At 44.3% G+C, this 13,788-nt stretch overlaps 1 protein-coding gene across 8 annotated transcripts in view; it reads right to left on the bottom strand.

The window, feature by feature from the left end:
- Positions 1–1,405: 1,405 nt before the first annotated feature.
- Positions 1,406–13,788, bottom strand: part of ncor1 (nuclear receptor corepressor 1) — a 61,544-nt gene continuing 49,161 nt past the window's right edge. For 3 of the 8 annotated variants that reach the window (XM_026183266.2, XM_026183271.2, XM_026183267.2), the window contains 20 exons: positions 13,580–13,751; positions 13,367–13,495; positions 13,187–13,270; positions 12,858–13,105; positions 12,403–12,712; positions 11,832–12,056; positions 11,429–11,605; positions 10,868–11,017; positions 10,103–10,273; positions 9,824–9,959; positions 9,108–9,574; positions 8,289–8,405; positions 7,624–7,772; positions 7,280–7,497; positions 7,053–7,196; positions 6,781–6,926; positions 3,797–3,850; positions 3,519–3,698; positions 3,254–3,424; positions 1,406–1,988 (listed from right to left, as the gene is read on the bottom strand). In XM_026183266.2, coding sequence (XP_026039051.1) covers positions 1,792–1,988; positions 3,254–3,424; positions 3,519–3,698; positions 3,797–3,850; positions 6,781–6,926; positions 7,053–7,196; positions 7,280–7,497; positions 7,624–7,772; positions 8,289–8,405; positions 9,108–9,574; positions 9,824–9,959; positions 10,103–10,273; positions 10,868–11,017; positions 11,429–11,605; positions 11,832–12,056; positions 12,403–12,712; positions 12,858–13,105; positions 13,187–13,270; positions 13,367–13,495; positions 13,580–13,751 — 3,645 coding nt within the window. In that variant the 3' untranslated portion in view covers positions 1,406–1,791. Of the gene's footprint in view, positions 1,989–3,253; positions 3,425–3,518; positions 3,699–3,796; positions 3,924–6,721; positions 6,927–7,052; positions 7,197–7,279; positions 7,498–7,623; positions 7,773–8,288; positions 8,406–9,107; positions 9,575–9,823; positions 9,960–10,102; positions 10,274–10,867; positions 11,018–11,428; positions 11,606–11,831; positions 12,057–12,402; positions 12,713–12,857; positions 13,106–13,186; positions 13,271–13,366; positions 13,496–13,579; positions 13,752–13,788 lie in introns of those variants that run through there. The other 5 variants (XM_026183269.2, XM_080307472.1, XM_026183270.2 and 2 more) reach the window with 3 other exon arrangements.

Here is a 13,788-nt window from a genome sequence, read left to right as displayed (position 1 = left end):
AATATTTTTTTTCCACATATCTAAAACAAAGTTTACTGCCGTGTATTATAGTTGACCTAGTATAATTCATATTCAAAGCTTTATGCCTGTTGTGTGACACAATGAAAGCAGAGATTAAGTGGTCATGGATTTGAATCTTCATGACATCAAATGCCTAAACATGTAATGGTACCATACAGTTCAAACTGCAATTGTGATGCAAGTGTGACACTAAACAAAAAGATTCCTGTACCAGCTACAAGGAAGAAAAAAAATCGGGGCAAATTTCTGTGAGTAGTAGGAAAAGTTAAAGCACATTTTAGTATACTCCAAGGCTGGAGGATGAATAAGTTACACAGCAGGTAGTATGCTTTTTGTTGTCAAATGCTACAAAGCAAAAAAAAAAAAAAAGAAAGAAAAAGAAAAGGAAAAAGTGCAACAATGGTGCAGACCATTTTTTAAGTTTGGTTAGTTTTGTCTTTGTGTGTAATAGAAAGACAATTTACAGAGTTCAGATTTTTGTCAGGACAGTATAATTAAAAAAAAGAGGGATTACAGAAACAAATACAAACATTAAACACAAACGTATATCTCTGAGAAAATTAGTTAAAGCTGCCTTCTTTCTCAAGTCACAAGGCATGGCAAAAGCATAAAAAAAAAACAACTTCCTGACATTTTTTTTCTTTTTAAACCATGACGACATTGCAGAACAAATCATTCTGGACAGTTTGGAAACTGCAAAGAGACAGCTACATGTGACACATCACATAGCTCTTTTGGAGAAGAAGAAGGAAAAAACAAAAAAAAACATATTGGCTCACTTTCATTATTCAGTCGGGGTCCAGGAGTAGTCATAATGATATAATTTCTGGCGAAATTAAGCTTATATCAGACTTTTCGTCTCTCTGCTATGACACCAGTGTTCTCAACTTGTTTTGAAGACATTTCTCTGTCTAGGGTGAGCGGTTATCACTACCATCCAACGCTTACAATCCATGCATCATCTCCGCTGTGTGATAAAGACAGTTATCAGATACCAATGCTGTTTGAAATGTTAGTCTGTTCTCCTCTAATGTCCGCAACGTTCAGGCTCTGGTGGTGCTTGGTGGATGGTGCGCAGGGTGGCACAGTCTCTGTGCTCTGCTCATGGTCAAGTACAAACCACAGGTCCGGTCTCTCTCTCTCTCTTACCGTTGTAATGGTAAAAGTATTTGTTTGTGTGTGTGCTGGGTGACAGGGTTTGGAGGGGTGGGAGATGTTGGACTACACAAGACCAACTGTGTTATTAAAGAACGCACCCACACTCTTTCCATTTAAAGTGGATCAATTTAAAAGCAACATTAAAATAAGAAATAATCAAGTTAAGAAAAACACTGCAAAAGGTTACTCTATTTACATACAATGATCTTCTTAAAGACAAGGTATATCTTTACAGAAATCAAACAAAATTCAGAAATAGTTTCTTCTGTTGTCTTTTTTTTTTTTACATATTAAGTTCTTTATCTTTCCTGCATCTCATGTCATCACCTCAAGCTGAGTTTTGTTTGTTTTTTCCCCCACCACAACAGGCTGGACGAGTGCTTCTGGACCAAAAGCAAGCGACGTCCAGGAGAACCCTTCCTGTCACAGGCTGCTGCTCGTACTCTCAGCCAACAGCCAGGGGGCGCCATAGCACCAAAAATAAAAAGGACAACACCCCATCTACATGTTGCACTCCCCAGTGAGCGAGGTTAGTTCCAGGAGAGGGGCGTGAACAGACAAGCCAAAGAGCAGGCCTCTCTTCTGGTTAATAAAGCTGTAAGCAAGCGGGGCTCAGTCATCACTATCAGACAGGGTCTCGTATTGCTCCGAAAGCAAAGACTGCCACTCTCGCCGCTGGCCAGGGGCTCCAGCTGGATTCTGCTGCAGCTGCTGCTGCTGGCTCTGTATGGAGGGTGACGCTATGGAAGTGGGTGGTGTGTTGCTCAGTATGCGCATAGTCAGCGGGTTGTATGGGAACTGGATGGGTCCTGTGGAAAAAGGAAAACAACACGAGTGGGCAAAATGTAGATGAAATGATGCCAGGGCCATATTTTAGGAAGCAGGTTCAACAAACTCCGAGTCAAACCATAAACCCTGAGCTGATGTCCGAGTTTCTGATTCAGGAAAGGCTGACCAGAGCTGGCGTTTTACATTTAACACTTTAGTTACATAAACTTTACATGTAATTTTGGTAGGATGACACATTTTAAATAAGAAATACAGATCATGTAAGGACAAAATAACGCACTAAGAATTTATCAGTTTTAAATCCGGCCATGCTAGTTAACTGAAACCCAAACATGGTCTACTGAGCTGCTTTGATCCGTTATGGAATTTATGACATGGATCCAGTTCTAGGAGACCTGATTAAGGTGATTTTCAGATTAAGGTGAGTTTAAGTTTCGATTTCACACAGTGTACTTCAAAATGTTGTTTCACATCATGTAATGTGTCTGTGAACAAATTTCAACATGAAATGTAGTCAGAACACAATTAGAGTGTCTGCAACTGCATTTAAAAAGTCACTTTAAAATACATTTAATGTTTCAGAAAAATTGCATGACACTCTTATAGCTGCATTTCTGTCCACACAGTTAGAAAAATTGAGACTACAGATTTTACATCTGAGATGTAATCTTGGTCTTTATCTTTATAATAGTGACGACTAAATAACTGTGAACGCAGTCGTGTTACATACAAAAAATAGCAAATAAACATGACTTTAGTTTCTACCAAAAACTCTACCAAAAATCTCTGCAAATGAAACTTTTCAATTGCAGCTTTCACAGCAACTTTATGAATGAGGAAATGAAACTGAGTGTCAGTCAGCTGGTTTGGGCGCAGCAGGAAGCGAGGAGCCAGGGGAAGACTTTCAGAATTTGTTGAAGAACTCATTAACAATGAATTAACAATTAATTCATTATTCTGTTTTTTTCAGCATGCACAAGAACTAGTTCTCCACCTGCTGCAGGTTCTGCTTAGATGTCGAGAGCAGTAAAAGGTTGTCACCAACTGGTGTCCAAGACTGTGGAGTCTATAAAAAAAGACAGCCCACCACCTAGAGAAGCAGCTGAATGATACTGAGGGCTCTCACAATAACAAGCTAACTAACAATCTAGCTGGGAAGTAAACATCAGGAAGGAAAAGAAAAAATAAGGTTGCTGCTTAATAGGTTGAGCTTACTCTGGAATAGAATCATTTAAGATCTATGAGTAGAAAACAGTAAAGTGACAGTAGAGACTGGACAGTGCACCTGTGGAAGAGGGTCGGTCATCCCAGCTCCACTGGGATTGGGCTTGTCTGTGATAGTCTCCCTCAGAGTGGACGGAGGACACTGATGAGGGGCGCTCCCCTCCACCGTAGACCTGACCCAGGTTAGGAGACTTGGATTTCCGGCTGTTGGCTTTTCCCTGCTTCTGCTTACCTGAATTCAAAGAGGTAGAGGTAAATCAACATTATCCACAGTCCTTCAGAAAGGGCACAAAGTTGACTACAATAGCGGGGGTATTCCTGCTTACCCATGCTGGGAGATGGACTGGCCTCCTGCCGAGGGTCACTGCCAGTGTTGGATGTTACACCACCCTGTTGGTCCTCCTGTCTGTCCTCCAAATTGCCCATTAAGGCCTTGCGGATGATGTCTTCCAGACCCAGATTACTGGCTGGGTCACTAAAGGAGTGATTCCTGGGGTTGATGCTGCCTAAAAATCATATCACACACACACACACACGCACAATACAGTGAGAGAGAATCGGCATAAATACACAGTGTGTCTGAACAAAATATGCTGCTACTTACTGGAGCTGGTAACCGCAGGCAGGTTGAAAATCTCTGTTCCTGGTTGTGCGTTTCCTGCAAGACAATTAATACTGGTGAAAAAAAAGCTGGTTTAGAAGAAACCGAGTTCAAAACGCTTTAATAATTCTGTTACGGCCCTAGCAGGGCCTCCTCCTGAAGGTGCCTGTGTGGGCGTGTCACACTACCTCTTCTGCCTGAGGTGCCACCTTTCCCTGTTACACAGCTGACTCACATCAGTAATTAAAAGTATTTAAGCCCAGGGAAAGGTGAGCTCTGGGCCAGAGTGCCATTTTGTGTGGTGTTTGCAGCTAGTGAGCTGTGTGTGTTTTGTGGTGTTTGCAGCTAGTGAGCTGTCTGTGTTTTGTGGTGATTGCAGCTAGTGAGCTGTGTTTGTGGTTTCCAGCTAGTGAGCTGCGCTTTCCTTTTGACTTTGCTTTACTGACCGACGCCTGAGTTTTGTTTGTTTCTTTTATGGTGATAACGGCTTGTCCGTCTCTTTTAGTTGAATTACTTCAATAAAACTGTTTTATTTAACTGTTTTGCCTCCCTGACTCCTTTTTCTGACCCGGTCACTTTTGTTACTTCCCCCTCCCCGCCTAGACCCCTCAGGGGAACGTAACAAGTGGGGGCTCGTCCGGGATCGTTGAAAAGGGAGTTTTGAGTTGGAATTGGTTTTTGATTATCTTGGGGTTTTTTTTCGCCTTTAGAGGTTCAACTTCCCAGTTAAGTTAGGTGAGTGTCCAGCTGAGCTTATTAAGTTCTTCCTTCGGGCACTATTTTGTTATTTTGCCTTTTTTATTTTCGGAGTAATCCTGGGCGGGGATTAGTTCCCTGTTGGGGGTAGGCAATTCAGGGCCCCGGTCGCTGAAGTTCTGCCTTTCAAGTCGCCTCGAGCCCAGCACGCTCCAGAAGATAGGTAGGTAAAGGTTGTTGTGCTTAGGAACTGGGTAAGTTGTGTTTGTTTATTGTGTATGCTGTAAGAGGTCAGTTGGTCAGCTAAACTAAGTTGTGTAGTTTCTGAGTGAGTTGGCAGACGGGTGTGGTTGTGTCTTAATTAGGGTGTGTTTTCTAACCCTTCTCCGGCCCCTAAAATGGCTGATGAAGCCATCAGTGCACAGGTGTCTAGAAGCTCGTTTGTAAGCAGTAACATCCACCTGGTTCCCGTTTTCTGTGAATCCAGTGTTGAGAGCTTCTTCAGTGTGTTTGAAAGCATAGCAACTGCATTACAGTGGCCTGAAGATGTGTGGGGGGTGATGTTGCTGTGTAAATTCACAGGTAAGGCTCAGGAAGTTTGCTCTGGTCTGTCTATGCAGGACAGCCTAGTTTATGAAAAGATTAAAAGTGCTGTCCTCCAAGCCTATGAACTTGTGCCTGAGGCCTATAGGCAGAACTTTCGAGGTTTGGAGTTGGCACAGGGTCAGTCCTACCTTGACTTTGCTCGGGAGAAGGCAAAGCTTTTTGGTAGGTGGTGCTCTGCAAGCCAGGTTCACAATTTTGGGTCGTTACGTGAGCTCATGCTTGTGGAGGATTTTAAAAACTCTGTTCCTAAGTGCATTGCTCTTTATTTAAGCGAACAGAGGGTTTCCACTTTACAGCAGGCTGCCATACTGGCAGATGAGTTTACCCTAACTCATAAAACAAATGCTGTAGAATGTGACATCCCTTCTCACTACAATACATCTTGGAGAGCTAGGAGGGAGCCAGCTAACGAGGCTGAAAAAGTGGTGGTTTCAAGTTCCAAAGCAAAACTGTGTTTCTTCTGCCACAAGCCTGGCCATGTGGTTGCTGATTGTGTGAAACTGGCACTTAAGCGGAAAGCGTATCGAAAGGGAAGAAGGCCTGATTTGAAAACAGTCACTCATGGTTCTCAAACTAACAAGGTTGTCAGGCCCAACAAAGGACCACACTTGGGGCATAGTTGTTTAAGGGGCTCCTGTGGTCAGTGTAAGGGATCAATTAACCCTGAGTGGCCGCTGGTTGACAATTTCCCAGGTCCCCAAAATGACCTGCAGGGGGACAGGCTGTGTATAAAACCACCAGTAAGACCCGCAACCCTGGCTAACAAACATGCCTGTACCGGTGACTTGAGGAATCGTCTGCAAAGTGTTGCAGAAAGGTCTTCTGACTGCCTGTGTTCTCCACATGTGATGGCTCAAAAAAGCCCTAGCCATCACATGAGACATTGTTTTGAGGGTCTGGGGCCACCTTCAGTAAGTATTTTGAACCCAATGAGATGGGGTTGGCAGCTTCCGCGGGCAATGCCTAACCGTTGCTACGCGGTTTGGTAGGTGGAAAACCTGCAATTTGGTGATGCAATGGTTACGGACTTGATTAATCATTTTGGTTATCGAGATAATTTGACAAACCACGGGTTTGTATTTATGGGAGGGGGTGTTACGGCCCTAGCAGGGCCTCCTCCTGAAGGTGCCTGTGTGGGCGTGTCACACTACCTCTTCTGCCTGAGGTGCCACCTTTCCCTGTTACACAGCTGACTCACATCAGTAATTAAAAGTATTTAAGCCCAGGGAAAGGTGAGCTCTGGGCCAGAGTGCCATTTTGTGTGGTGTTTGCAGCTAGTGAGCTGTGTGTGTTTTGTGGTGTTTGCAGCTAGTGAGCTGTCTGTGTTTTGTGGTGTTTGCAGCTAGTGAGCTGTCTGTGTTTTGTGGTGATTGCAGCTAGTGAGCTGTGTTTGTGGTTTCCAGCTAGTGAGCTGCGCTTTCCTTTTGACTTTGCTTTACTGACCGACGCCTGAGTTTTGTTTGTTTCTTTTATGGTGATAACGGCTTGTCCGTCTCTTTTAGTTGAATTACTTCAATAAAACTGTTTTATTTAACTGTTTTGCCTCCCTGACTCCTTTTTCTGACCCGGTCACTTTTGTTACTTCCCCCTCCCCGCCTAGACCCCTCAGGGGAACGTAACAAATTCACATGCATAAAGAGCTAGAAGGATTTAGGTTAACATAGGATAAGAGAATACCCACTTACCAACATCAGAATCACCAACACCAGAGGTGGAGTTCAACTTACGAAAGATCTCCTGCTTCTTCGATTTCACCATTGGTGAGGTGTTCTCCAGCTTGGTGAAGAAGGAAGGCAGATAGCTAACACTCCCTGGGGACCGTGAGTCACTCCTTGAACCAAAAAAAGACACAAGGAGTCAGACAAAACAGTGACACAAACCTTCAAAAACATCAAAACTAAATCTGAATCATTATAAAATCAAATTATCAAACAAACAAGCTGAGCCGCTCCTGTACCTAATCTCTGAGCTGTCACCCTCTCGCCGCTGGGGTGGAGGTCCACCTGACTCCTGTTTGTCCATGCCTTGGTAGCTCTGTGGTGGAGAGATGGGTTCATAGTTCTCCATCGGCCTGCCTCCTCGCTCTGGAGACTTGCCAGGCCTGAAGAGGAGAAAGAGAGCAAATTTTTGTCAGATGGCAGAAAATAAATTGGTTTCATTCTAATTAATTCAGGCATTCAGTACCTGGCTCTGGGCTTGTCGGAGGCGTTCTCTGGGGAAACTCTGCTGGAGGGTCTCTGGTGGTGTTGGGCCTGCACCTGATTCTCAGGACTGTAGCGACTGGGCATTTTGCCTCGACCTGAAGAGGACACAGGTGGCACAACGCTCTGGAATGCAGCAGAGGCTGAAGAGGAGACTGGAGGAGGGTCCTTATTCCTGGCAAAATCCTGTGTTATGATGTGCTGCATTACAGGGAGTTACCACAAAACCAAGTTAGCTAGCTGTGATTACCTGGTGCACATGGTAAATTCCTATGTGCTGCATTATTTTTGATGTTGCAGGCCATTGTGCTCTCCAGCATTTCTTACCGAAATGTGGTCTGCCAAGGTCATGACTCGATGAGTTTTGGGGACCTGTGAGTAGCTGTCAGCCTGGGAGGAGGAAAGTTGCTGGGAACTGGACTGTGGTGGCTCCCCTGATTGCCGGTATCGACTCATGTCATAAGATCGCATGCCAACTGCGAAAGGTTAACCAGGGACAGAGCAGAGTTGTTTTAGAGAGAGCCATGGTGAAGTGAGAAGTGATGAGATGGCAAGGCTCCAAAAGACTATGCCAAAAGTAAATGATCCACATCTGCTTTCAGGTGACAAAAATAACTTTTGAGTGCAGTCTGGGGACTAGACAGTCTCAAATCACAAGGTTAGTCGGTGAAGCCATTCAAGGTATGGCATGTTTACTCAGCACAGCTAATTTTAGCCTTTCATGCCAAATCTTCAACCACCCCCCAACAAGTAATCAAGGGTATCGTTCTCTAACCAGAAGATTAGTGGTCTGAGTTGAAGAGTTTTAGGATAAGATACTGTAAATTCCCCAATGCACCAGTTGGTATGCGATTGTGTGACAGAGTTTAACTGCATTTAAAAAATCCATTGTATGAATATCTTTAATATAACTTGAATTATATTTGAATATTAGTAAAATCACTCTGGTTTAAATAAAAAAAGGAATATCCCCAAAGTTAGGATGTTCATACCCGATGCCTGTTGTTGCACATCTTCTGGTTTGTCCTGCTGAGGCTGGACAGGGGAACTAGCTGGACTGATCACCTCAATTGCTCCACCACCAGTGTTGTCATAGCGACTGGATGTCACTGTGGGACAAGTATGGACAAAGAGTTACTGTTGACTGAGGCCAAACTGATAGCAATATTTGGTGAGTTAAAGAAAAAAACAATGAACATTAACTTAACACAAACGTATGTGTCTTTTTGAGTCCTTAAGATAATATGACAATAAGGCTACTTTTCAGCTTCTTACTAATCACAAGAGGTTGTTACAGTCGGTAGCGCTGCAAGTTTGTTTGATGCCCTTCCTGAGGTAAACCTAAAGGGGATCTGTGTGTCTGGCTGGATTTGAACCAACAACGTTTTGCTTGCGAAGCAAATGTATTAACCAGTACACTATGGAGGGGCCTAATATGCTGTGACAATGATTGCTCTTCTACGCTCTGCTTGACTCTGCTACTTGTGGTGTCTGTAGCATTCCAAACACTTGTTGCCAACAGGGCAGTTGGAAAGTTCCTTCTCCTAAACTTTGCAACGCCAACACTGTTGAAGGGCATTTCTCCTATCTCTTTTTAAATTTTAATTTATCGGCTGCAGATACTGATATGTAGGAAAATAGCCAATATTTGCCTACATATCAGCCCTACCAATATATTGGTCAGGCTCTACTACACATGAGATGTACTGTTCTATGTACACCTATCCTTTCATGCAACTGCGGATGTTACGGTATCACAGAGCATTTATGTGAAGCTTGAATAGTTCTCTTTTTTAATCCAATACACTCACAGCTGCTAGATGAATCCGAGCTCTGGGAGCCTCGCTCTCGCGAGTCTTTGTCCGAGGCTATCTGACGTTTGATAATGACATCAATGAAATTGGCGGCTGTCATAGTCGTCTTTCCATGAGTCCGAAGCTCCTCTTCAATGCGGGACTTTGTTTGAGGTCCCTTATCCTTAACCCCAACACCAGTGCTTTCAGAATAAGCTGGATAGGCTTTACTCCCTGGCAGAGACATAGCTCCATACGGTGAATGCAGAGATCGCCTTTCTGTCTCCTGTTGTTGCTGTTCAGACAGGCTGGATGCTCGCCGAGCTGAAGACATATCGTCATCTCGTTCATGTTTGCTCTCCTTCACTTTGACCACGTCCATCTGTGGAGCAGAAGCTGCGGCGTCCACCAAAGCAGCCAGAGCATCAGCTGCAGTACTGTGGCGGGCGGTACTCTGTGGTGCAGATATAGCTGTTGAAAGAGGCCTAAAAGAGAAAATAAGAACTCGATCACGTCAAAAATATTTGCAGAAACATGTGCTCATGTAAAATATTTTTCCATTCCATTGCATCAAATGAGTCTAACGAGGAGACTTTTTAGCATAAAGAAGTGGCTCACACAGTTATCATGTCATGCTGTTGCCCAAAATGTAATCATGTATAAAAAAAATATGCATGTGCAAAAAATCTTTAGCGAGCTAGAGGAAAAGAGACCCAGAGTAGCTTTAAGCTTACATCAGAGAGGTGATGACACTCTTTGGCTGGAAGATGCTTGGCCGCTGTGGAACTCCAACATCCTGTGGTCTGTGTGAGGGAGAAGGGGAGTGCAGATAACCTCGACTCCCTGGCCGGACTGGCTGCTCTGGTCCGCCTTGAGGACACACATAAATATTTTACTGTAACAGTGTTTCAAAATAAAAGCCCTAAGAGCACAGGTTCCTATACTGAAGGGACTAAAAACATCAGAATGAGATTTCCAAAACTGTACGAGTTCTAAACTCAAAAATGACTCACCTGCACGCATGTATTCATTGGCTCGCTCTCGTTCTCGCTCTCTTAATTCCCGCTCACGCTCATGTTCCCTCTCCCTCTGCTCCCTTTCCTTTTCCCTTTCCTTCTCCTGCTGCTCCCGATCACGGTCACGCTCCCTCTCCCGTTCTCTCTCATTGGCAACAGCAAGGTGACCTGAAGAGAACAAGGACACCACAGACAAAATGTAAAGACTCGACTCACCTGCTAGAAAAATGCTGGAGCAGACTTCCTTTAGAAATGTTAGCTTTGCTGACAAGTTCTGAAATGGCCAGATGTACCATTTCAGATGAAACCAGGAAACTGTGCTGCTGCTGCTTTAAAGCTGCTTTAAACTCTTAAACTTACCTGGACTGAAATATAAGAACAACTACAGACCACATAACTCAACTCTTTAAGCTCATCACCAGGTTTTTGGAATCTACATATTAAAACAATCGGTTTAGGCGATAGGATAAAAATAAAAAACAGAGTGCAGGCTATTTATGTTTTGTTTGTTTTTTCCTGTGCAACAGAAAACAAAAAAACAAAAACAAGGACATCAACTGCGCTGTGCAACGGTCAGGCAGTTTTATGGGAAATCACTCCCAGCATGACTTCAGTAAAACTTAACTTTTGTAACCAGACAAGCACAACCGACCTTTGCCACATCAGGCCAGCACAGAGCTGCACTTTTACAGAAGCGGCGATCGTGGCAAGGAAGATAAAGGGCACATGGGGTGTAGGGATGGGGAAGGGAGGGGTCCTCACCTTGCGACATGGAGGTTGGGTTGAAAGCTCTAGGAGGGAAAGGGGGCTGAGGTCCAGTGAGGTAGGCGATGCGTTCCAAAGTGGGAGTACCTGTTCCCCCAGGGTGAGGCAACAGGATAGTTGGAGGCATCTGGGCTAGATCAATAATCCCTTTTACAGACAGAAGCAAAGGGCCAACGGTGAACAACAAGAACCAATCCATCAATTTCTGAATGTATGAACACCGTCTATACTTAGCTGTAACCCATCACCTTCATCTGTTAGTGCTTCCAAATACAAATTGATCAATAAGCAACAGGGCTGCAAAGAGAGTGGAATAGTGGTCAACTTGTAAGAGGCAACCACTCAGCAAATGGAGATTTGCATGACTATACAAAATGTATAAATTGAGCTGTAGCCGAATCATTTGCAGCCCCAATATAAAGAACAAATCAGCAGAATTTGTCTAGGTCATTTGCTTCTGGGCGTCTGGAAAAGGTTGCCACTACTTCACAAGCACACAGCCTGCATACTACTACCCCTCCTGCCCACAGCTGTTAGTCAGCTATCGGAGGGCCATACCTCGAGATCCGGGTGCATAAGGGATAGCAACAGACTGTTCCCGCGGTGACAGTCCTCTGGGCATCTGCTGGGAAGTGATATAATCGTTCAGGATGGTCTGCCGTGTGTTCTCTATGGTGTACAGCTGGTAGTTGTTATGGTAGCCTGTTGGGGATGGCTGCCTGGGGAACATGAATGCTGTAGCAGAGGACAAAACAAAACAAAACAAAACAAAAAAGCCCATGAACAGAAGGCTCACTGATACAGATCACCACTGCTGACGTCAGCAGCTGTAAAAGATCCTGGACATGTTATGCTTATGAAATAGAAAGCCTGAGTTGCTTTCATCAGTTTACTCAGAATCAAGGTTTTCATTATTCACATGGTGACGGTAGAAAGAATAAAAATGCTTTAAACGCTATACCAGGATCCAGCACTCTGTGGAAGGCCAGGGTGGGGTCAAGATGTGGAGGCAAATGGCTTTTGTACACTTCAGGTCGGTGATGGGGGTGATGGGGGTCGAAGGGGCTATGAGAGGGTACAGAGTCACCACCGCTCACTGGGGACTTGGCTGGGACACTGTCTCTCTGCGTCGGTGTCATGGTGCTCTTTCTTTCATGTGAAGCAGACTTTGCAGACCCCATCCCACCTTCAGAAGAGAGAGAGAGAGAGAGAGGGAGAGAGAGAGAGAGAGAGAGAGAGAGACGCACGTCTTATCTAATTAGTTGAAGCAACAACTTAATATCATTTCATTACTTTTCTCAGGAAAAAAAAGAAAGAAAAAAGAAAAGCTTATCCAGTGCCCTCAGCACTGGGTGCACATTGTGTATTAATTACTACTATAGTTTTTCGACAAAATAAGATCATCTGGTAAGGGAAAGATAAATGTCTACTTCAATTCTATCCAACTCCATAATTGTAAGAGTTATAATGTTTATTAATAAATAACTGAGAACCTGATGTTCTACTGTGAATAAAATGATTATGGAATATACCCTCTGAAGCTCGTCCCAGCATAGGTGATCCTCTAGACATGGGGTTGGTACTGTAACTAACAGGGGTCCTGCGAGCATTGGCGTCCTCATACAAGCCTGGGCTAAGCTGGGATTTGCTGGCCTCCTGGTGTGTGGAGCGTAGAACAGAGGTGGTGGAGTTGACCACAGAGGTGTGCCGTACTCCCTTACCCTCGTCGTATTTGGTTCGTTCCATGGCCTCCAGTTGGGGCATGTTGTGTGGCAGCTTAGTGGGACTGGGGATCAGGGACTTGACATTGTGTTTGATGGTGGGCTGGTTCAGATTGTGAATCTGGTAAAGGGTTTTAAAAACAACAGTTTAGTTATCAATTCATCATAAAAAATCAGTTTTGTATTTTTGTGGAGTTCATATATTAAATTTCAAAAACATTAAAGTAAATTGTTTAAGAGTGGCTGGAATCACAGCTCTGTCTGACCTGTGACATGGAGCCCTCCAAAACCCTTCTGTCTGGCAAATCAGGAGTCTTGCACATATCCTGTCCAGAATCTTGTCGTGGGATTTCATGAATAGAACGACCCATCTCTTTAATCGTATTGACGCCCTCGTAGGGCTTGCCTTTGCCAATACCCCCTTCGAAGGAGCGGGCAGGCGGGCTCTCCTGCTTTAACTGTTTTCCATATTTCATAGTATCGTCATAAGTCTCTGCGGCAGTTCTTGGTGTCCCTGGAAAGATTTGAAGTTATTTCAGGTTTGCTTATTCGTTCATGTGACTTTGAGTGATGCATCAACTTTACAGTAAGCTACCTTGCATTATGGATCCAGTGATCACCGGTCTTTCCTTAGATTCTCCATGAATGCTTTCTCTGGGCAAAGCTCTGCTAATTAACCCTGAGGGGGGAAAAAACAGAAACAGGCACCGTGAGCCCCTGACACAGAAAAGACAAACAAGGACAGTGTGTATATTCAGTGACACACAAGCAGTACCCTCCAACGGGGCTCCATCTCTGCCTGTGTGTCCTCGGCCCATGGGTTCCTCCATCATGTTGAAGGTGCGTTTCAGCTCATGACTTGTTCGGGGGCTGCGGGTGTTTTCCCTGGGGTTCTTGATGGCTACTGGTCAATAAAACATATAATAACACGTGTGTGCCAAACAAAGAAAAATTGCTATTTGCAATATCGACAATAAAAGGCACTTACAACTATCATAGGACACGATATGCCCACTTTTGCCTTCATAGATGACATGACCTTTAGCCAGCTGCTCCCCCCTAGCTTTGTCTGGGCTGCTTGGGTCTTCTGTGGCAAGCCTTGTGATGGTGCCCTTCAGAAGGTCAGCAGCAATGCTCGACTGGGCCAGAGCTGGTGTGCCCTGTTTAAGGGGAGAGCAAAGAAATGTTCTATAAATA

The sequence above is a fragment of the Astatotilapia calliptera genome, chromosome 10 (assembly GCF_964374335.1).
Source record: "Astatotilapia calliptera chromosome 10, fAstCal68.1, whole genome shotgun sequence".
Classification (NCBI taxonomy): domain Eukaryota; kingdom Metazoa; phylum Chordata; class Actinopteri; order Cichliformes; family Cichlidae; genus Astatotilapia; species Astatotilapia calliptera.
The sequence above is the reverse complement of the archived record's forward strand: the minus strand, read 5'-3'. Positions and strand labels throughout refer to the sequence as shown.